This window comes from Coregonus clupeaformis, chromosome 5 (genome assembly GCF_020615455.1).
Source record: "Coregonus clupeaformis isolate EN_2021a chromosome 5, ASM2061545v1, whole genome shotgun sequence".
In the NCBI taxonomy this organism is placed as follows: domain Eukaryota; kingdom Metazoa; phylum Chordata; class Actinopteri; order Salmoniformes; family Salmonidae; genus Coregonus; species Coregonus clupeaformis.
This window is the reverse complement of record NC_059196.1, coordinates 23,538,649-23,561,471: the sequence shown is the minus strand read 5'-3', so window position 1 is coordinate 23,561,471 and position 22,823 is coordinate 23,538,649. Positions and strand designations below refer to the sequence as shown.

Below are 22,823 nucleotides of genomic sequence, written 5' to 3'. Positions count from 1 at the left end.
TGAAATCCATATAATTTCTCAGCTCCTCGCTGATGACCATAGCCAGTCTTCACATTTTCTACCTAAAAAGATGGAAGACCTACAGCTCATTGATAGTACTTCCCCACAAGTCTTCCAGTGCAACATTTTCCATTTAGGGTTACATAATATTTTACTAATGAGTGAAGTTATAGTAATCAAAGTATTCAATGACCAGTGATAAAATAGTTATTAGCTTCATCAGTAAAAAAGACAGTATGATGATAGAATAGGTTAAAGCCATGGTTTTATATACATGGTGACAGACAATATTTATACATCTTACTAGAGTGGCTAAGTGAGAAACCAGAGTCACTGCTGTTCTAAACTGAGATTGGCTCTTTGAAGACAATGGTTTTAGGGTTGATTCCCACGCTTTTGGTGGTGTTGTGGGTTTTGTAGATGCCGATCAGACGGTCAGCAATCTCAAACATGTTGTTCCTCAGGGAGATTATGATGAACTGAGCGTTCTTGGTTTGCTCCTGGAGAGAGAGGGAGTAGGGAAATAAATTAACATTCAATGGGAAATCAAAGGCTGCAAATCTCAAGTATTTTTCCTGTACTTATGTGAGTTAAGCTCTTAAAATAGTGGCCTGGGAATAATTAACCACCAACCGCCTTGACAGGAAAAAACAATGGACCAACATGCTGCCAAAAGAGGGCTTTGCAAAACAGGGGATTTCTCAGAATAGGCTTTACACCTTACCACAGCTCCTCCAATAATCTCCCATTACACAACAACGATTAACACAGATGGGCTGACCCCATGTCCCTCACTGAGTCAACAAGAAGCACAGCAACATACAATGAGTAGAATGGCAATTACTATTCAAAGCTGTTCCATGTGGAATAGAGTTCACAGGAACTGCTGTGTGTGCATGCGAGCATGTGAAATACTCACATAAATGTAACAGGCCACGATGGAGACATTCTTAAAGTCCAGGGCTGCATCAATCTCATCCATGAAGTAGAGAGGCGTGGGCTTGAAGTGGTGCAGAGCAAATACCAGGGCCAGAGAGCTCAGGGTCTTTTCTCCTCCAGACAGGTTGAAGATTTTCTTCCAGCTCTTCTTAGGGGGACGCACACTGTGGCCACGGACAGAGAGAAGATGATGAGTAAGAGTCATTCATAGATTTATTGAATACAACAATGAAATGAAGAGAAAGGGGAAACCAGGTTGGGGCTAGGTCAATTTTAATTATGTACAAAGAAGTCCAAAAATCAAATGATTGAAAGACCCATCTTCACAAATCATGGATACAAAAATGTCAAAAACAGCCGGCTGGGCCAGTGTCTGCTGACCTGAACATGATGCCCTCAGAGAAGGGGTCCAGGCTGTCGACTAGCTCCAGCTCAGCGTCACCCCCTAGTGTCAGCATCTGGTAGTTCTCCTTCAGCTTGTTGGTGATGATGTTGAAGCCAGCCATGAACTCGTTGAGCCTCTGTTTGCGCAGGTCCTCACAGCCGCGCTTGAAGTTGTCTCGCTCTGTGGTGATCTCATCCAGCTCAGCCACACGCTTTAGGTACAGTTCCTCCTACAGAGAGAAATGACCCAATGATGACCTTCTCTTAGAGGGAAAGAAACTTGAGAGAGCAGACAAGAAGAGTAAAAACTGGGTGTCAAGGTGCTTGGTTAGACCTAGAGAGAGCTGGGTGTGTACCTTCTTCTTGTACTCTGCGATGGCTCCCAGGTTGGGCTTCATCTGTGCACAGCGGGCCTCCAGCAGGGAGATTTGGTTGGTGATGACGTCAGGCCCCTTGATGGCCGCCAGGTCAGCAAGGGTCAGCACGGGCAGCGCCTCCGCTGGTTTGTCCTCAATGGCATGAAGGGAGAGCTTAGAGGCCTGGGTAGGACAGGACACAGCTGGTCAGTCCTAGCTACTTTGAGGGAAAATGTACTTACTATGACTGATATGTGGTTGTCCCACCTAGCTATCTTAAGATGAATGGAATAACTAAGTCGCTCTGGATGAGAGCATCTGCTAAATGACAAATGTAAATAGCAGAGAAGAGAGGAGGAAAAATATGGGTCTGTCTGTCAGATGATACTGTTCCCCAGGTAATGCAACTAGCTGATGCACTGCAACTAGCAGACTGTTTGGTAGACCTCTAGACACACACCAAACCAACAGGGTAACAACAAAGCATGTGTGAATCTCACACAAAACACAAAGCCCTGCCACCCACCTCTCTCTGCCAGTGTTTGATCTTGTTGGTGTGTTCGGTGATGGAGGTGTCTATCTGCTCCACCCGGAGGCGTACGCTGAGAGACTCCTCCTGCAGAGCGTGCTCCTGCTCCTGCAGGGCCTTGATCTCCCTCACCACCCCCTGGTGCTGCTCCTGTACCTCCGGCAGTGCCGCCTCAGCCTCCTGGCAGGCCTTCATGATCTCCCCAGCCTCCTCCTCTAGCCTCTTCAGATGCTCCATCAGCTCTCCTAGGCTCTTCTCATTCTCATCCAGCTCTCCCTCCAGGCGACTTACACCCTCTTCACACTTCTTCAGGTTACTGTGGGGAGGGAGGGGAGCAGCAGCCATTAGGGAAAAGCTCAGATAAGTCCCAGCTAATAAATTCACAACCAGAAGCCTTTGCCAGATGGTAGCTGAATGTGTGCACACGTGTATAAACACTTACCGCCCTGCGGTCTTGATGGCCACCTGGGCCTTGGTGATGGCTGAGGAGCAGTCGTCCAGCTCCTTGTTGACCTTGTCCAGTTTGTCCTGCTGGGCCTTCAGCTTGTGGCTGTTGATGTCCACGATGAGGGTGTGGAGCCTCTTCACCTCAGCCTCCACCTTCCCTGCCTTACTGGAGGCTGCCTCAAAGTCTGACAGAGAGAGAGGAGGGAAAGATACATTTTTTTATACGTGAGACAGGAGTGGGGTTAAGCCTCAAAGGTCAAGTGGGGGCAACTGTGTATTAGGGGTGTGCCGAGTACTCTGACAAAACCAGTATCGTAACGGATATAGAGAATCTTCCGAATACGATTTTTTTGTTTGTAATTATCCGTGATCGGGAAAAAGTAATTTTCAGCTGCCAGAACGCATCTCACTGTCACTCTGCAGGAATCCCTCTTTATACTTCTATTGGTCCATTTTTAAACTATGACTCCAGTACATAGGCAGGAGGCAGGGGCGCTCCAGTATAGTTTGGCAGGAGGGCGCGAATGACACTGTGCCTGCTAGTCCTAAGGAGTACTCCGGTATACAGCATGCGGGAGCGACACTGTTTTAACTAGCTAACAAGCAAGCTAGCACACGGTGTTGCTAACTAGCAAGTTAGCACACTGTCGCTCCCGCCTGCTGTGCTAGCAGACCGTTTTCCCACAGACAGTCTACTGATGAACAACAGGCAGGGACGGGTTGTACATGAATGAACCAATGGGAATTGTGGGTTGCACACTATTGAAAGTGTGAAGCGCTGTGCACTCTAAATAACTCAATTGGCAAGTTCGGCTGTCTGTAAAGAAATGGGCGGGGTGTAGGTTGAGCTGTAAGTGTCAGGAGAGAAAAGTTTTGCACTCTTCGAAAGTGAAACAATATATGGGGCAAGCAAATTACCTAAATCTGTGTCTGGAATAAATGCAGGCATCAGTAGCCAGTCATACATTATTTATTAGCCTATTTCATTGATAATTTAATAGGACTAAGTAAGTAAATCATGTGCATTTTCAGCTGTTGAGATCATTTCTTTGATTTGAACAATATGTGAATGAGTGAAGGAGCATAGCGATGCACTCTGAGTGATAGTGCACTTAAGGTATAGGCTTTACCGGCATTTAAAGCACACTTCCGGGTTTTCCGATCACAAGTAAATACGATTATGAGTATCAAGTATGATAAAACTGATAAGATTACAAGTATGATGAGATCAGCACACCCCTAGTTGTATGTACCAGTTGTCTCCGCAGCAAGCCCATGAGAGAGAATGCCTAGTGGAGTCAGACTGGAGTTTACTGTAGCAAAGCTCAAATTGAGCCAGATCATTGTCCTGAAGACTAGAACTGACACAGAGTGTAGCCTGCAATTTCTAAGTAACTTCCCTTCATAAAGTTACATTTGGGGTTCAAAGGTCTCACCTTTCTGGAAGTCCTTCAGGCTCTTCTCCAACTGTTTCTGTTTGTTCTTGTCGGGAGCAGCAGCCAGGACATTGGCCTCCAGCTCTTTAATCTGAGGCTTCAGGTGAGCCTCCTGCTCTGCCAAGCTCTGAGCGAAGAAACACACACGGTCAACCACAGCCTCACCTGCAATCACCAGCCTCCAGTGTTGTAGTACTCTAATCCAGGACTCTGACTCAAGTCCAGATTTTCATGACTTCTGACTTGGACTCGCCTTCCCGTGACTTGTATTTGCACGTGGACTCGACAGGCAGAATATTAGCAGCACTTGGTGCACAGAACAGCAAGGGTTCGGTTGTCTATCAGTTGGAAGGACGCACCACACCGGCACACACAACCTACATCAGCTGGTGAACTGCGGGGGAGCAAGCGATGAGTGTGGGCGACAGGCAGGCTACACATTGCGCAAGTGACTCTTGCTTCCCTGTAACCACCAGTCACCAGCCTACTATTTAGCTTGCCTGTTTAAGAAACAAACTTCTTTACGAAAATGAAAACAATAGTATTGAGTTTAAAAGTAAAAAACAGTCTTTCCCCCCTGCATCCCATGGCCAGGTTCTGACAAGTCTCCCTTTACTTTTCACTCTGCAATAAAAAACCTACAAAAGTATCAGAGGGCAATTACAAAAAAGTACCTGAGCGCCTGTTACAATTATTGCAATCTGGTCAATCTGACAGGAGCAATAGCCAATTCCATCTAGAGACCATTTACCCCTTCAAAACAATTACTGATTTGCCATACACTACCAGTCAAAAGTTTGGACACCTACTCATTCAAGGGTTGTTCTTTATTTTTACATTGTAGAATAATAAACACATATTGAATCATGTAGTAAACAAAAAAAGTGTTAAACAAATCAAAATATATTTTATATTTGAGATTCTTCAAATAGCCACCCTTTACCTTGATGACAGCTTTGCACACTCTTGGCATTCTCTCAACCAGCTTCACCTGGAATGCTTTTCCAACAATCTTAAAGGAGTTCCCACATATGCTGAGCACTTGTTGGCTGCTTTTCCTTCACTCTCTGCAGTCCAACTCATCCCAAACCATCTCAATTGGGTTGAAGTCAGGGGATTGTGGCGGCCAGGTCATCTGATGCAGCACTCCATCACTCTCCTTGGTAAAATAGCACTTACACAGCCTGGAGGTGTGTTGGGTCATTGTCCTGTTAAAAAACAAATGACAGTCCCACTAAGCCCAAACCAGATGCGATGGAGTATCGCTGCAGAATGATGTGGTAGCCATGCTGGTTAAGTGTGCCTTGAATTCTAAATAAATCACAGACAGTGTCACCAGCAAAGCACCCCCACAACATAAGCATGGAGGAGGAGGTGTTAACGGTGGGAAATAAACATGCGGAGATCATCCGTTCACCCACACCGCGTCTCACAAAGACACAGCGGTTGGAACCAAAAATCTCCAATTTGGACACCAGACCAAAGGACAATTTTCCACCGATCTAATGTCAATTGCTCGTGTTTCTTGGCCCAAGCAGGTCTCTTCTTCTTATTGGTGTCCTTTAGTAGTGGTTTCTTTGCAGCAATTTGACCATGAAGGCCTGATTCATACAGTCCCCTCTGAACAATTGATGTTGATGTGTCTGTTACTTGAACTCTGTGAAGCATTTATTTGGGCTGCAATTTGAGGCCGGTAACTCTAATGAACTTATCCTCTGCAGCAGAGGTAACTCTGGGTCTTCCATTCCTGTGGCGGTCCTCATGAGAGCCAGTTTCATCATAGCGCTGGATGGTTTTTGCGACTGCACTTGAAGAAACTTTTGAAGTTTTTGACATTTTCCGTATTGACTGACCTTCATGTCTTAAAGTAATGATGGACTTGTTTCTCTTTGCTTATTTGAGCTGTTCATGCCATAATATGGACTTAGTCTTTTACCAAATAGGGCTATCTTCTGTATAACCCCCTACCTTTTCACAACACAACTGATTGGCTCAAACGCATTAAGGAAAGAAATTCCACAAATAAACTTTTAACATGGCACACCTGTTAATTGAAATTCATTCCAGGTGACTACCTCATGAAGCTGGTTGAGAGAATACCAAGAGTGTACAAAGCTGTCATCAATGGGTGGCTATTTGAAGAATCTCAAATATAAAATATATTTGGATTTGTTTAACACTTTTTTGGTTACTACATGATTCCATATGTGTTATTTCATAGTTTTGATGTCTTCACTATTATTCTACAATGTAGAAAATAGTAAAAAATAAAGAAAAACCCTTGAATGAGTAGGTGTGTCCAAACTTTTGACTGGTACTGTAACTATTGAACATTAGGCCTATATTCAAATAAAATGTGTGTGAGCCTGTGTATGAAAGACTTCTGTGTTTCATAGGCTATTGCATATTGCAGGCAATTATGACCATTGGGCAACAGTAGACATCTTTGCGTTACTTCACATGAAAATCTTCCCGCCAGTCCGCCAATAGTTGTTGGTGGGCACATTTCTTCTACCAAATCCGAGCCAAATCAATAGAGGGGCGAATCTAGCAAGACGAGAAGCAAGCCAGCCGTACGAGCAAGCAAAACACTCAGTAACCAAAATACCAAATACATCCAAATCATTAGTTTTGCTTTCCAAAGTTTTTCCGCAGATGGTGCAACGAGTGGCACAATGTCAAATATGTAACAGAAAAATAGAGAACACCGGAACCAACGAACTGCAAAGTAAACATTATGTATTAAAAATGACTTCAGCCATAGGGACTTGTGACTCGGACTCAGCCATAGGGACTCGTGACTCGACTCAGATGTTTAGTTGCTCGACTACAACACTGCCAGCCTCACATACATTCAGCTTTGCCTAAACAAGTCTAATGAACAAGAATTACACCAATATCGAATACATTTCACATCTGTATACTCTGTGTGTGTGTGTGTGTGTAACCTGCATGCTGTTGGTGTATTTCTCCAGGGTGTTCTTCATGTCTCTGAGCTGCTGTCTGAGTCTCTGGACTTTCTCCTCAAGCTGCAGCTTCCTCTCCTGGCAGACCTGCAGCTGCACCACCTTCTCATTCAGCTTGCTCTCCATACGGTCCAGCTGACACACAAAAAGAAGACAGTAGGTTATTAACCACAGCAGAGCTTAAAGTGAGCCATATCAGTGATTGTAGGCCAGAGAAAGCTCTTGAAGAGTGTCCAGAAGATCTCTCACCTCCTGCTGGGTGACCTCAGTGCCGATGGAGGTGCCCATCCTACCCCGCATCACTCTCCCTCCGCCTCCAGTCATGGTGCCTGGTATGGGACAGAGCATAGTGTCAGACATGTCATCCATATAGACCATCTATAGAGAGACACTGGGAAGAGATGAGCTACCGCTCGGTCTACCCACCAGCCATCTCTATGATCTGTCCCTGCATGGTGACTACCCTCCAGCGCTTGTCCTTCTGGAAGGCGAGGCGTGTTGCCTGCTCCAGATCCTTGGCCACCAGGGTGTCCCTCAGGGCAAAGTAGAAGGCTGGCTTCATACTCTCGTCCTGCACCCGCACCATGTCAAACAGACGGGGGATGTTCTCTGGGGTGGAGATGGGCCCCATCTTATTCTCCCACACCTTCATCTGAGACAGGAAGAGAGTGGATGTCAGTGTTAGCTACAATGTGGGACATACAAATGGGCTTGCGGCAACAACATAATACATCTTGTAGGGTGTTCCATTTGAGTGTAAAGGCTTTGTACCAGTTGTCTCTGCAGCAAACCCATTAGAGAGAGAATGCCTAGTGAAGTTAGGCTGGGGTTCACTGTAGCAAAGCTCAAATTGAGCCAGATCATTTTCTAGAACTGACAAAGTGTAGCCTGCAACATAGTAATTTCTGCGAGCGAGGTTAAGCGTGACCAGTGTTAAACCTAATTTATCAACCATGCGTAGGCACAAATCTGTGCGTAAACCATGCGTGGGATCATTTCTACACAAAGTGTGAGATTTATCAATATGAACGTTTGCTTGAGTGTCTAAAGTTACGCACAGCTATGACCATGCGTACGCACAGTGCCAAGTGATGGATTAAGGGAACTGCTTGTCAAGCGTAGAATGGGGAAAATATATGTTGAAAATGTAAGTAATAATTCAATCATTTCTCAATTTAATTGTATTTCTATTGTGAATTCATGCAACATATCTTGACAGGCTAGCTATATCATATAATATGACCACATCAGTGCATTTGTTATGATAATAATCCATATAAAGTACCGTAATTTGTTAAATTAGAGGCATGTGTGAAATTGAAACCATTGTTTAAATACTATAAAAGACAGAACGGGAAATGCAATGAGAGATGGCTGATGATGCTCTGTTGGAAAATTTGTCACAGGCTGTATTTCGCAGAGCGTGTTTTTAGAGACAGGTGGGACAAAAAAAAATTTTTACAGTACAGATTGGCTCATTAGATATCGTTTCCCAAAACCAATTTTTTGGCGAGGATTTGAGACCTGCTTGAAAAGGCAAAAGCATGCCATTCCGGTGCACATCCAAGTACTATCCACCCTCAGGGTTTTGGCAACGGGCACTTTTCAACGGGAGCTTGCCAAGCGGCATCTCACAGCCCTCGATGAGCCCATGTTTTGGATGCAATCGTCAGCAAAACAAACAGTAAGGCATACAATTTCCATACACCATCGCACAAGAGTCTGAAGTCAAGAGGGGTTTCTTTGACATGATCCATCAATGGGTTCCCAAATACAAAAGGAGCAATAGACGGCACCCACCGCCATAAAATAACCATCCCAAAATGATTTCAACTATGTGAACAGAATGTTTCCACTCTTAATGTTTAGTTAATAGGTTATGTGATGCGCAAAAGACGCTGCTGAATGTGGTGGCAAGTGGAACGCACGACTCGTTCATTCTGCAGAACAGAAATGTTGGTCTAAACACCTACAGGAGGGAGCTGTTAAGGATGGATGGCATATTGGTGAGTGTTGCCTATATTTGCCATTGCTAAAGCAACTTCAAGTGTCCTAATGGTCCTCTCTTTGTAGCAATGTTTTTATTTTTACTGGTCAAGCCACAACTGAACGAGCCAAATAAAACCTTTTGGTTGTACTCAAACGGACACTAGCACCTCCATTTCAGTCTCAGAAAAATATAAATTGTAGCTTTTTTTTGGTTGCACCGTTGTATTTTAAGGTACGGCATTGTATATTTCCCACAGGCTTTGAAGGGATGATTTTGATCATATATGGTTAATTATGGGCTTTTCGAAATGCAAATAGCCAAGGTCTTGCACGAACACTGAGAACAATTGGTATTTATCAGTGGTTCTCTCCTACCGGTGTGGGTATGATGCTTGTAGGATTGTTTGATAAATTACACTATGTGTATAGTTTCTACGTAATATTGATAAATGAGGCCCCAGGTGTTGGAGTTGTCCTCACCTTGTCCAGGCCGATAAAGGTGGCCACACCGATATTCTGGGCCTTGAGGAAGTTGACACATTTCTGGGCTGTGTCGATGCTGTCCACCAGGATGTTGTCCAGAGAGCCACAGCTGGACGAGATGGCGATGTCATACTTCTCATCAATGGCCCCAAGGTCACCCTGTAGGGACAAGAACACAGTCTCACTGAGTGTGTGCATCTCTCAGCTGCCACATGTCATCTGTGTAGCCCATGTGTCAAACTAATTCCACAGAGGGCCTAGTGTCTGCGGGTTTTTGCTCCTCCCTTGTACTTGATTGATTAATTAAAGCAACTGGTTGTCTAGGTCAGGGGTTCCTAAACTTTTTCACTCAGGCCCCCCTTCCAGCATTGGGGAAAATCCCGCGCCGGCACGCCACGTCTATTTCTATGAGCACTTCTCATGCCACAAACTGTTCACACCCCTCTTGTTGGCGGAGAAAACCTTTTGCAGGTTTAAAGCTTATTTCCTGCAATTCTACACATTGTCATGCAGTGCAGAGAAAATGTAGCCATTTTAAAGCAAATGTTCTAATGTTTAGTCGTGATATTTGAGTGACAAACGTTACAACAAAATCTATGGTCTAAAACATCTAGCTAAAAAACATTAGCTGACATGAGCTAGTTGATCTGGACATTTCTGACAAGTTATAAATAACTCTAAGGTATGCAATGACAAGAGGAAAACTGATGATGTACTACCCAATTTCGAAATTGCACCTTGTGCATTCTACCATTACAACTTTTAAGAGTAGGTTGAAAGCCGGACCCCCGCGCCCCCCCTGCAGACCCCTTGCACCCCACAGTTTGGGAACCACAGGTCTCGGTCTTAATTGAAAGGAAAAACCAAAACCAGCAGACACTAGGCCCTCCATGGAATGAGGTTGACACCCCTGGTGTAGTCTATACATGCACATGGTCCTCACCAGTCGTCCCAGGATGCCGGGGATCTTGCCGCTCCTCTTCTGCTGCATGAGGGCGTCCAGCACCTTCCCCCGGCTGCGGTTAGAGGACAGGGAGCTCTTGGCCTCCTCCACCTTCTGCCTCATGTCCTTCACCAGCTCCCTGGCCTGACCGTCTGCTTGCAGCAGCTGCTCCAGCTCCGCCTCATCCTGAAGCAGATAGAGATACATGGTCAGCAATGGCAGCACACGGTCATCCACACACCTGAAATACATCCATCTTACTGCTACAAATCCCATAGTCCACCCCTAACCTTAAGAACAGCTCGACGCTTGAGACCCTCCCACAGACACACCAACGTACCTTCTTGAGCTCCTGCTCACACTGGGGTATTTTGACCTGCAGCTCTTCGATGGCGGCGCGGCGGTCTCTCAGCGTGTCGGAGGTGGTCTGCAGGGACTGCTTGGCCATGTTCAGCTGGGTCAGAGCGGTGTTGTGGCGACTCAGGTAGATGTCCAGCTCAGACTGGGCCACGTCCTGACGGGAGCGGGTCTCGTTCACGGCCTTACTCAGCTCCATCAGCTCCTTCTCCTTAGTCTGGGGACGGAGTCATGGGAATAATAGACACTCTATTATGTGATCAGAAAACATAGAATACCAGGGGGAGAAGATACCGGTCAAATTCAATTAATCAGGAATAGTGTTTCCTACTTCAAATGAATCAGCAATTCCTGATAATGAAAGACACCCACCTCCTTCTCCTGCTGCAGACCGCTGGTCTCCTCCTTCAGACTCTCCATCACTTCCTTCAGTTTCTCCTCCTCCTCCCCCTTCTGTTTCTCCAACTCCTCCCTGCGAGCGGACGCCTCAGAGATGGTCTTTTCACTGCTGGCCGGCACGTTACGCACCTCCTCCAGCTGAGAGAGAGGAGAGATGAGACTCTAGGTGAGGTACAACCTTAGAAAACCAGGAAAGACCAAAATATACAACTAGCAGACCGAGTTAGGAGCACCTCCATCAGACTGGCAGGCAGTATGTGAACTGCACCTCTCTCCAGTGGGCAGGGTGGTAAGAGGGAGTGGAGGCGGCCAAGCTAGCAGGGTTAACTGTGGGTGAAGAGTGAATGTGGCTGCTGGTAGTGTTACACAAGGCCATACTTCACTACCACACTGCAGAACACGGCTCCCCAGAGGCCTGCTCTGCTCTACCCGGCCTCCACAACCCAACACCACACTGCCAAATCACAGCCACTGGTGCTGTATCATACAGGCAGCAGAACAGGGGGAGAGAAAGGAAGACAGACTTCGAGCATATTGAATGTGTGAGTGGGGAGAGAGAGAAAAGGGAGCCCATGGAAGAGAGAGAAGAGAGCATGGGAAAAAGCGAGTGAGAGGCAGCAGAGAGCCAAGCTTTGGAGGGTTTTTGTTCGAGTTCAACACCCTAGTGGCTAACTGGAGGAGTTTCTCTTATTAAATAATCAGGTATACCAGCTACTTTATCAATCCATTTTAGTCTCAGCAATGTAACAATAAAAAAAAAAATCAAGAGGGACCGCATGACACAGAAAATATATATATTTTTTAAATCTATTCAAAAGTGGGATACACAACCTCACCCACCCAGAGCCAACCCCAAGTAAGTTACTGTAATAAAAATGAACACTCGTTTATTTGTGACATCGATGCAAGTAAATATGAAATGTGTCTAATTACGCAATACGGCAATTACTAATAAGGTCATCTGTAAATCCCTGAGCAATGCCTTCTCCGGGTCTCAGTACAACAGGCCTTGTGTTTGTATAGGGAGGGAAATTGTATTACGAGTGGCCGTGTTTCGCTTTGGCCAGGGGACAAAATCAACAGAATAAAAGTGAAGTGTCAGGTCATTGGTGCTGGCCTGTCTTGAGAGGACAGAGCACCATTGTGTTTGTTTATGAGTACGACCTGTAAGTTATGTAGCACATTCGCCACAATCACAGCCTCCTAACGTATAGATTTGGAGAGCCGCCATGAGCTACACCTGTACACACAGAGATTGCCCAATATGATAAATTGTAAAAGTTACAAATCTCCCCCCCGAAATGGAATCACTGAAGCCTCGATTACAGAGACCTGAATTATGTTCACAGCAAAAGGGACACATGCACACCTAAACACACACCTTCTCCTTGTCCTTCTCCAGTTGTTTCTGTAGTTTCTTGATCTTACTCTTGGTGTGCTTCAGTTTCTCTCGGACCTCCACATCCTGCAGGTCCAGCTGGGTAAACTTCTCCTTCTGGCCCTCAATGTACTTGGTCAGCTTGCCTTGTTTCCTGAGAGAAAAATCACACAACATTGACATTATGAATGGCAATCAAACAAATTACTGCTAATTTTGCTTTTCTGTATCGCTGGTCGCCAGCAGGTCTATGAACAATCTCCATTTCATAACATTATTGCACTGAAGACTGACATTCATTTTACATTAGGACTATATTTTGTTCATCAATTTGTCCTTTTGGTATCAAATTCCATGAATAACATAAATAAAAAATTAAAAGCCTACTTCTCCACGTTTTTCAGGTCTTGGTTCTTCTTCTCCATTTTCTCAGCGATGTTGTTGTTTTTCTCTGTGAGCTCTTTGGTGTCGTCTTGGATCCTCTGCTTCTCCTCTTCTTTGTTTGCCACTCTCTTCTGGAGATCATGGCTGACAACGAAACATTCACACTCTGGTCAACAAGGACATATGAATTCTAAAAAGTTACCATCTGCGTTAACTGCACCCAACTGCATCAACCCTTCCTCCCAGATTCTTTCTAACCTGATTTCTTGTTAGTAAAAAACACTAAATATGGCAACACTGTGTGGTTGTAGTACTCACACATAGTACTGGCAGAGCTGGCTCTTTTGTTTGAAGATATCATTCTCCAGAGTGAGGAACTCTACGGCTGTGTTCTTCTCTCCCTCCAGAGCAGTCTTCTCCTTCTCCACCATTTTGACCCTGTTTAGCTGGAAAACAAACGGTCCCCAAAATGATAAAACAGGAAGACAGAGGCTACAGCACCTCTGAATTAAACATTCATGCCGAATTGTCATAAGAGCAATCCCTGAATACATTTGAGTTTACTTTTGTTCCTTCTCTGGTGTGCCTATAATTTTTTTTGCACTGTGATTGACCATGCCTGTCATTTATTGATAAATTAAAGCTAAACCCTGAGCTTTCCTAACAAGTAGAATTTTACTCCACAGGCTAAGGTTAATTTGGCTTCAGTACCAAAATTATGGCATTTTTATTCAGTCAAATGGCATACGTGATTTGGTAAAATGTGGACAAATGCAGAGTAAAAGGAAAAGATAGAACTCAGATAAATGGCAGAAGTGTGATAGGATGCTACACTGCACAATGCCATGAGATTAACCCCTAGTCTAATAAGATGAGGATAGTCAAAACTGGTCATGCCTCAAATAACACAGCATTTGACCCTGTGTATGTGGTATTGCCATTTTTTACTGCTATATCTACTGCAGGCGTTGCGTTAACACAGGACTCTGCGATTTTCATGGAGAAAAAGAAAGATAAAGCAGAAAAAAATATCTTGCTGCGTTTGGAAACGCAGATCTAAAATGCTTCTCATTGTAAATTCTGCTCAGCTTCAGTCAGGGTTTGTTCCAAATCATGAATGCAAAAGGACTCATTTTGTGCTTCAGTTACACTTCTCCACATGGATGAAATATCTTTGCTCTCATCTTGCCCAATCAAATTCCACCATTCACGAACCTGCATTGGATCACCAGACAGCGCTTTGAGTGATGTGTACTTTCCTCTGGTAGTTTTAGCAAGTTAAAATGCAAGATTAACTAGGAAATGTAGCTGGCTACATTCTATGATAAACATCTGAAATATGATGGCTATGTATCGTTTTTGCAAAAAACACCTTGCTTTTTCCATTGTAAACTAATTTACTTGTGTCTGCTAGCGTTGCACTTGTTCTCATCTGATGAAAACAAAGCTATTTTCTGCCGAATGTGTTACACTAATATATTTTGTAGTTGCATGCTCCTGATCACCCTATTGAAGAAAAAAAAAAAAAAAAACGTGACTTTCAATATCAAATGCAAGTGAAATGTTTTAAAACGCAGATTTGTTGATGGTCTGTGTTATAAAAATGCAGATTTCTGAATACTAAATGGGACCTCTGACTATTGTAAAGCTGCATGAACCAAAAAGTCTAAATCATGTCACCCATATGAAAAATCATGAATATGTTAATAAAAACACTAATCACAAGACTGATCAATTGGTTAATACATTACAGTACAGCGAGAAATATGTTTTTTGCAAACAGGCCTAATTAGTGATGTAATATTAGTGTAGCCTGCAAGAGATTTACTGAACCGGCTGGCTTCACCAGACATCTAGTATTTCACTTCAAATGAATCGCTACCCTGTTAACCTGGCTGGCACACAGCAGCGCCAACACCATACCCAAATAACAATATGTCACTAGTACTGCAATACAAATAAATATACTAACAAAATCTGGTAATTATCAGCCAAACTTCACCCCCTGCTCACATAATTACTAACATATTTCTAATAAAATCTAATTCGGGGCTGGTCATTAAATGCCTCGGAGTTAAAAAAATATCACTCTTGCATCCTGTTCTTATTCCTTCGCTCACTCACCCTCTCTTTAAAAATAATGATGAAATGACTGATTGCATTGCTATTGTTTTGGCACAACAATCAAAAATGTAACAAACAAGCATGGGGGATTAGCCTAGATACAGCGATCTCCGAGTAGAGGTGTGTGTGTGAGGGGTGGAGGGATAATTTGCTGCCTTGTAAGGAAAGGCAGGTGTCAGGCCAGGGGCAGTCAGCCTGGCAAAGACACAGCATACCTCACAGATTTCATAGTGAAACAGCCCCCCTAACACACCCTATACACCCCACAGGGGAAACCATCATAATTTCAAAAAGGAAAAACATGTATAAATGTATTTTTAAAATACAACAAATAGACCAATGTCTTGTTATTGGGGTTGTTTCTCACCTTCTCTCCCCTCTGTTCGTTGAGGAGCTCCACACGGCGGCTCAGGGTGTGGATGGGCTGCTTCAGGCGGCAGGAGCCAATGATGTCCTCCAGGTATTCCAGCATGCCCTCATCATGCTCCGTCTGCCCCTTGGGCTTCATCATGGCTATCTGCTCCACCTCACCCTGCCCAATGCACAGGGAGGGAGAGACGCAAGCAAGGACACACGGTATGTTATAAACACTGTTATAGCTTCTTCCCACCATAAACTCTACAAACACACACCTTGGATAAATTTTGTGTTCGACACCACCTGATTCCCATCCCAGAATTGACATAGGTAGATGGGTGGTTTATTATTTTTTTCAACTTTCTAAAGTCTGTGTCAAGCAATGAGGGGGAAAATACCTGAAATAATATTTTAAGAAATTCAACCCCTCGCAGGCTAGTTAAAATGCAATTCAAACTAACCTGGGATAAAACCAGAAAGAGAGCAACTTCTGTGTGAATCTTGTTCTTGATGATTTGAAATAAAATGCTTGCTCTGCTCACTAAAGTATTGAGGAAACTTTGCTGGTGTTGTTATGATAAACCCTCATAAAAACACTTTTTCAACCTCTCTATGATAATATATCCCTACAGTTTTCATGGGCAGCCAGTCATATGGGCTATTTGCAGTACATTTTGGAGTTGAATATACTGTACTTTTCACACACCTTCCCAGCCCACACACACCGGAGCCTCAAATAATAACTCATTGCACATAACTGTACCACAAAACACAGACAAACCAGTAGCCTACATATCCATGGCAAAACTATGAAAGGCAAAAACTGAATAACAAATCACTTAAACACAGAACCAAACATCTCATCAATTGGAACTGCTACAATAAAGGTTTTACATTGAGGTCAAGAAAGAAATACAAACTAAAAAGGGGCATCTGGCAAATGTAACTGGTGCCTGTGTTTTAATAAAATTATGAATTTCCTTTCCATGTCATAAACAAGGTGTAATAGTCCTTGACTGAACAGTCCTATATAATATGACTGGTCAATCTTGTTTAATCCTGTGTTTTGTGTGGAGATTCCCCCCCACACACAATTAAACACGAAAAAGCTGACCAGTGCACTAAATAGGCAGCTTCTCCTGAGCCGTAGCCCTGTAAAAGTGACTTTGGAGAACAAACTAAAGCTTCTTGCCTAAGTCAGAACAACCCTGTCATATTTAGTGAGCTCAAAAATCGCTTAACATTCCAGCAGAGAGGATTTAGAAAACAGCACAAATCAAGACTGGAGAGAACCTGCATCTTCTCCCAAATAAATCATATTAAATATAGAACAACTAGTGTTTACCTAATATTCACTAGTCACTAAAAACTAGTCATAAAAACTAGTCAAACTAGCCAAAAAAAGTGAATTGTGCAACAAGTGGACTGGCTTCTTCTTCAAACAACCCCTGGAGGAGTCTACACACCAAGCTGAACACCACGGGGATGTTCCAAAAATGTATTAATAAATAAAAATAACAATTCAAAAATGTATTAATTTGGACCATGACCGGCAAAAAGCAGCAAATATGACCCAACACAAACAATAAAATGTCCTGTCTTTGAACTACACATATTGACATTACATTCCATGAAAGATAATTCCAACGAAATCCAAACTGAAGACATTATCATGCACTCAAATTATAGAAATGAAGAGCAGATGCTTGATCCTGCCACACTGAAGCAGCACAGCTAATATTGGGGTTGGGGTCTGTATTCTCACACCAATATTTACGTGCTGCTATAGCGTGGCAGGTAAAGGGGGCCCAAACTGACCTGAGTCTCTAGACATTCACCCACTTGACACAAATCCAGGAATGTTTGATTTTCCTTAAAATACTAAAGCAGCAAATGATGGTTCGCACCCTTTCAACATTGTTTCAAACCATGATGCGCTGCTATAGCAGTCCAAGTCCTTTTCACACTTTAACAGCTCACTCACATAGGCATAATATATGTTTTCCTCTAATTGAGTGAAAGGGGTCAAGTCTGAGCAGCAAAGCTTTTACAGGATGGGATGTATGACACAGGAGGGATCAAAGACAAACTGAAAGGAAACCTAAAAATGAAATAATAAAATAAACTATTTAATTACCTGTAAAATCAGAAATCTGTTGTGGTCCAGATCAATGCCATGGCTACGCAGCAGAGTTCCCACATCTTTGAAAGTGGCCTTCTTGCCATTGATGTGGTAGGACGAGGAATTGTCTTTGCTGGCAGTTCTGGAAACATAGAACTTGCTGTTGGGGATGACTTCGTAGTCATCTCCTTCCTGACTCAGAGGGGCACAAGAAACACATCAGCTTAGATCCAGTCTTCAGAACACACTCAGGACAAAAAATGCTTAACAATACAACCCTCCCAAAGACAGGCAAGTAACCATCTAAACACACACATTTATGAAAGTGAAGCCTCAACCACAGAAATCTTGCTGTAAACAGATATTGGGGCGATAAAAAGTAATAATTTAACTTGCACATTTATCAAAAAGTAAGATTAATATGGTTTATTAACTTCAACTAATTTTGAGACAATAGGAAATAAATTGTTGTCAACACATTGTCAAGATATGAAGGGGGGTAAAAACAGAATAGCTATAACCCATTCCCCCATTTTTTATAGAGAAATATATATTATGTATAGGCTTAAAACTGCAGTGTTATGAGATGGTTGTATTGAATTGACTGGGCTCAAAAAACTGCTTGGCAGCAAAGACATTATTTTACATTAAATGTCATTTATGTAGTTAATTACCTTACTACACCCCCAGTGGTAGTACAATACGTTTTAAAATTCTGGAAAAATATTTTCCTAACTCTGCATTCAATTAATATATACAGGATTCTAGGTTTGCACAGAAAATGAGAAACTGTATTGTCCACCAACATTAATTTAACCATCATTAAACTGAAGAAAAAAGCTCCCCTTTGAAGTTCTTATCAACATAAAATCCCAAAAATAAAGAAACGATGGCAAAGTTTGTAATTTACTTGATTGTCAGCTTTAACTTCAAATGGCTAGTCTGAGTCTGTTGCAGTCATTAGTGTGAAACTACTAAGCCAAATGCATACAAGACATTTATAGCTACACCCTAAAATAACATGCATATATTTTTAAAGACATTAATACGATTCTGCCCCTTTACCCAAATCGCTTTTATAAAATGTTAATCGTTTTGGTACAGCTGAGCAAGTGTAAGTGTGTGTGTTACCTTGTCAATGATTTTCTGAAAATGCACTTCCACAGTGCAGCTCTGCACATCATTGTGCTGGTCAGAGCTGTGAATCAACACAGAGAGTTTTTTTGATCTGATTTTTTTTGCCCTATAGCCGAACACAAAGAGCATTGAATCTATCACGTTGGACTTCCCACTGCCATTTGGACCAATGATACAGGAAAAGCGCTAGGGAAGGGAGAGAAGGAGAGAAATGAAAATGTATTTACAATATGTTCAAATCAAACTAAAACCGTATTCACAATCCAACTTTAGACCGCTTTGAATAAGTAGAAAATTATGCTGGATTAAAATGGTGGGCCTCTAACCTCAGTGGGTGTATTTAAGAATATATTTCATTTTACTGCACCTGTGTCCATGATGCAATAAAGATAACTACTATCTGAGAAAATTTGATAGGGGGAAAGTTAGTTGAAAATCTATTTGTATCTTTTTGAGGCCCACAAGACACAGCTAGATCCCCACTAGTGTTAAAGACACACACACAAAGCCAAAATGGAGGAGTGTGAGATGCTGCAAACTATGGAGACATAACTTTCTGGTAAATCTGATCAAATAAACAAAATAATCAACAATTAAATTAAAACTAATCACTGAAGATAAAAAAATATATATATAAATAAAAGTTGAGGAAATGGACAACACCCCATACTGAGGCAATGACTAAAACACAATAAAACTCCTAGTGCCACAAAAGAGCCAAAAAGGGAAGTTGGTATGTTTTTTCGTACCTTGTGGAAAGGGCCCAGAATCTGCTCGCCAGCATAGGATTTGAAGTTCTGATTAACTATATGTGTAATCATCAAGCGAGGAGCGCCTGGTTCATTGGTCATTGCTGGCGGCGGGGGTGGAGGGATGCTACCAAGAATCTCCTCCAAACTTCGATTATCAACAGCATCGGCACCCTCCCCAGCAGCCGGATCTAGGGCAAAGAGTTGAACTTTTATTCCTCAGTGCGATTCATTTCAGGTGGGGACACTGGTGTATGGGGGAGGGGTGGTGAAGCAAAAACAAACAAACAAAACATACGCATTATAGAGCTAGTCACAGTGGAAGAACAAAGACTCCAGAGGAAGATCGGATGTTAACTCGCACATTTACTATCTCTTTGTTCACAAAACTAAATACTAACAAGAATAACTGAATCATAAACGAAGGCTTGAAGTAACCACTTTCACAAAGGCTCACATTGAAACGAAAATACACAATATGCACTCACCAACGACTACAAATAATTTTCATAATATTTCGAACATCTGATTCCACGTTGTTTCACCCACACCATAACCTACTTTCCAATCAAAACAAATGAATAAAAATCGAGCTTTGCTACAAATGCATACCGATTATGGTACCATATCACAATGACAAAACGTTTGGTATCAAGTCTATTGTTGTGCTCAGTAAAAAAAAATATATAAAAATAAGCAGTAAAACACAACCCTGGCAATAGTTTTCGGCCAACAAACGCTCCAACTATAATACTTGCTAAATCGAGAGTAGACAACATGTCAAATATGGTTATTGTTTTCGGACGAAGGTTTCTTGACAAACCATTCACCAACGTTAAATAAACAGAAAGATAGAAAGTCATAACCATCATTCTAGAAGATCGAATCGTTTAAAAAGCATTAATTTCCAATAAATAAATTACCTTGCTAGTTGCGCAGGCTGGAGACAAACGCGCACACGCTACCATTATAATCATCTCAAAAATCACAAGAGACGTTTATTAATGCCTTGCTCACGTTTGAAAAACTAGCCAACAAGCTTCGTGTTATGAATCAAGGCAACAACTACCACAACTGTGCCAGTTGGACTCAACCATCACGCACTTACATTCAACAAAACACGTTGCCATTGAGTAGACGCGCAACTTATTTAGATGCAGACACCAAAACACCCTTTGTTACTTACCAGTTGTCGGCGGTGACTCCTGGCCATTGGAGTTCGCTTCTTTAGGGGGTAACGTTACGTCCAACTCGTCTTCGGAGTCATCCCGAGGCTGCGACCCTTTCCCTCTTGGCTTGGAAGCAGTTGAACTTTTCGACGTTTTGGCTGGCATGATTTAGAATCTAAAGATATCATTAAAATCACAGGAGTAAAAGTAAAATCCAGTAGGTGGTTTCGCTTGTCAATCACTTCTCTACAATTGATAGTCAGCTTGAAGCACCCCGTTACCCCCCCGTCATTTCCCCATCACAATTGGGCATTTTATCCAACGTATATTGATTGCTACACTGAATTAAAAACTTCACTTCTGGTCATAAATCGGTTACCCCGTCAATTATAAAGCTGCAAATAAATGGCCAGTCTGCTGTCTGACACGACCATAGATCTAAAAGTGTTTGTTTTAGTTTCTTTGCTAAATATGTTTCGTTTTAACTGTGTCATAAGTGCATATATATAAGCGAGGGTCAGAGATGCAAACATAACCCAAGAGAATCGAAAATAGAGAATATTTGACACGAAATTACTATTTAACCCTCTGACGAGTCAAAATGAATTAGCTGTCCAACATGAATCTCCTCTAATCAAATAGCATGATTGTATTGGTCTAACTAACATAAGCTGACAACATGCATCCATTTTCACTTAATTATAGAGAAATTAACTGATAAGTTTCCCGGACAAGTCAAGTGCGTGTAACTAAAATACTGACAAAAATGGTGACGTTACAGGCTGTCAGTAACGCTAAACGGAGCTCAAAAGCAAAGCAAATTGTACGGAGAACTAGTTCGCAAAATATGGAGTTAAATATGCAAAGTAAAGTCATAGCCCCTGAAGTAGCCAATCAGAATCAGAGTTACTTTATCATTAGTGCCATGTAGCCTGCACTCAGTAGTCCAATTTGAGCAGTTTCAGTTGAATGAGCCATGTTTAGTTTATTTGACAGATCGATAGTTATATCAGTTTAATAATCTACGATAATGTAATGTAGCTACAATATGGCTAGCTAAATAGCACTAACGTTAACGTTACTGTGAATAAATATGTCACCTGCTGTGTATCATTTAAAAAAACTGATTTAACAGTAACGTTAGTCTTGGAGTTTTTTTCGTTAACGTTAGTGTTATGCTTCAGTTGTGCACTTTCAATCTAGCTAGTTAGCTAACGTTACCGTTATACAAATAACGTTACATTGCTAATCTTAACTTGAGAACGTTAAGAATTTGCCTAAACTGAGAAGACGTGGAAATAGCTATCTAACGTTACTGTAGCTAGCTAATACAGTTTGCTATAGACTGTCTGGTAATTAACTAGCTAGCGTTTGTCAGGTTAGAAAACTTTGTGATTGATTAACTAGCCAATTGTAACTAGCCAGTTGGACTTTTGCATTATTTTCACATCAACTGCTAGCCACGAACAAATACTTTAGCTAACGTTACCAAGATAGCGAACAGATGAATAGGGGAAACCGGTACTTTGCTTACAAGTTAGGTTAACTTGGCTAGCTAGTTAGTTAGCTAACGTTACTTTGCACTGGTTCGCCAAGGTAGCTAGCTAGCTAATGTTTGCTGTCTGATCATTTCAAGTTACTCAGTTAGCTAGCTAGCTCAACAACCACATGCATAACCGGCTAAAAGTGCCCACAAACTTGCTGGCAAGTTAGCTAGCGAGCTTACTAGTTTTCTTTTCGCTAACCTTAGCTAGCTCTTTTGTGTTGAGTTAAAATGGCAGTTTTACCTTGCGGACGAAGTTATTTTGCTGTACCAATTCCCTGTGTATCACCTTATATTTTCAAAGGCAATTGGAAAACTGTTCTCGATATAAAAAATAAAGTGCGTAAAAGTCAACCCTGTGTCATCTCAAATCGTTAGCTCACTGCAAACTCTCACTCGTAAATGGCGCCTAAACTCTGTTGTCGAACCAAAATTCGTTACAAACTGATGCAAGGCACCATGGAACCTCATTGGTCAAAAAACAAGAAATTCAAAAAGAGGGCCGATGCCAAGTCTAGTTTTGAGCAACCATGAACATAAACAAAAACAAACATTAGCATTCAAGTTAACATTAATGAAGAATAAAGATTATGTTTTGTTAATGATTTGGGATATTTTCTTAAAATAATTTT

At 42.3% G+C, this 22,823-nt stretch overlaps 1 protein-coding gene across 2 annotated transcripts; it reads right to left on the bottom strand.

Annotated features, from left to right (window-relative positions):
- Positions 1 to 248: 248 nt before the first annotated feature.
- Positions 249 to 22,633, bottom strand: LOC121565398 (structural maintenance of chromosomes protein 4). Of its 2 annotated transcripts, XM_041876084.2 has the most exons (23): positions 22,436 to 22,633; positions 20,666 to 20,823; positions 19,480 to 19,670; positions 18,725 to 18,916; positions 17,609 to 17,785; positions 15,482 to 15,646; positions 13,309 to 13,436; positions 12,994 to 13,134; positions 12,610 to 12,760; positions 11,202 to 11,366; positions 10,813 to 11,046; positions 10,473 to 10,658; positions 9,527 to 9,688; positions 7,484 to 7,709; positions 7,307 to 7,386; positions 7,040 to 7,192; positions 4,092 to 4,218; positions 2,651 to 2,840; positions 2,206 to 2,524; positions 1,680 to 1,862; positions 1,321 to 1,553; positions 920 to 1,103; positions 249 to 500 (listed from the first exon to the last, which is right to left on the bottom strand). In XM_041876084.2, the coding sequence occupies exons 2-23, from the start codon at positions 20,811 to 20,813 to the stop codon at positions 342 to 344; spliced, it is 3,894 nt and encodes a 1,297-aa protein (XP_041732018.1). In that variant the 5' UTR covers positions 20,814 to 20,823; positions 22,436 to 22,633; the 3' UTR covers positions 249 to 341. The 2 variants fall into 2 exon arrangements, with proteins under 2 accessions (XP_041732018.1, XP_041732019.1); XM_041876085.2 differs by lacking the exons at positions 20,666 to 20,823; positions 22,436 to 22,633 and adding an exon at positions 20,403 to 20,538.
- Between the last annotated feature and the right edge of the window lie 190 nt (positions 22,634 to 22,823).

Coding starts and splice junctions, on each gene's coding strand:
- LOC121565398 (XM_041876084.2), bottom strand. CDS start 20,813: ATGCCAGCCAAAACGTCGAAAAGTTCAACTGCTTCCAAGCCAAGAGGG. Junction 10,659..10,812: donor GTGAGCAGGAGCTCAAGAAG/GTACGTTGGTGT, acceptor TATCTGCTTCAG/GATGAGGCGGAGCTGGAGCA. Junction 7,387..7,483: donor ACAGATCATAGAGATGGCTG/GTGGGTAGACCG, acceptor GTCCCATACCAG/GCACCATGACTGGAGGCGGA.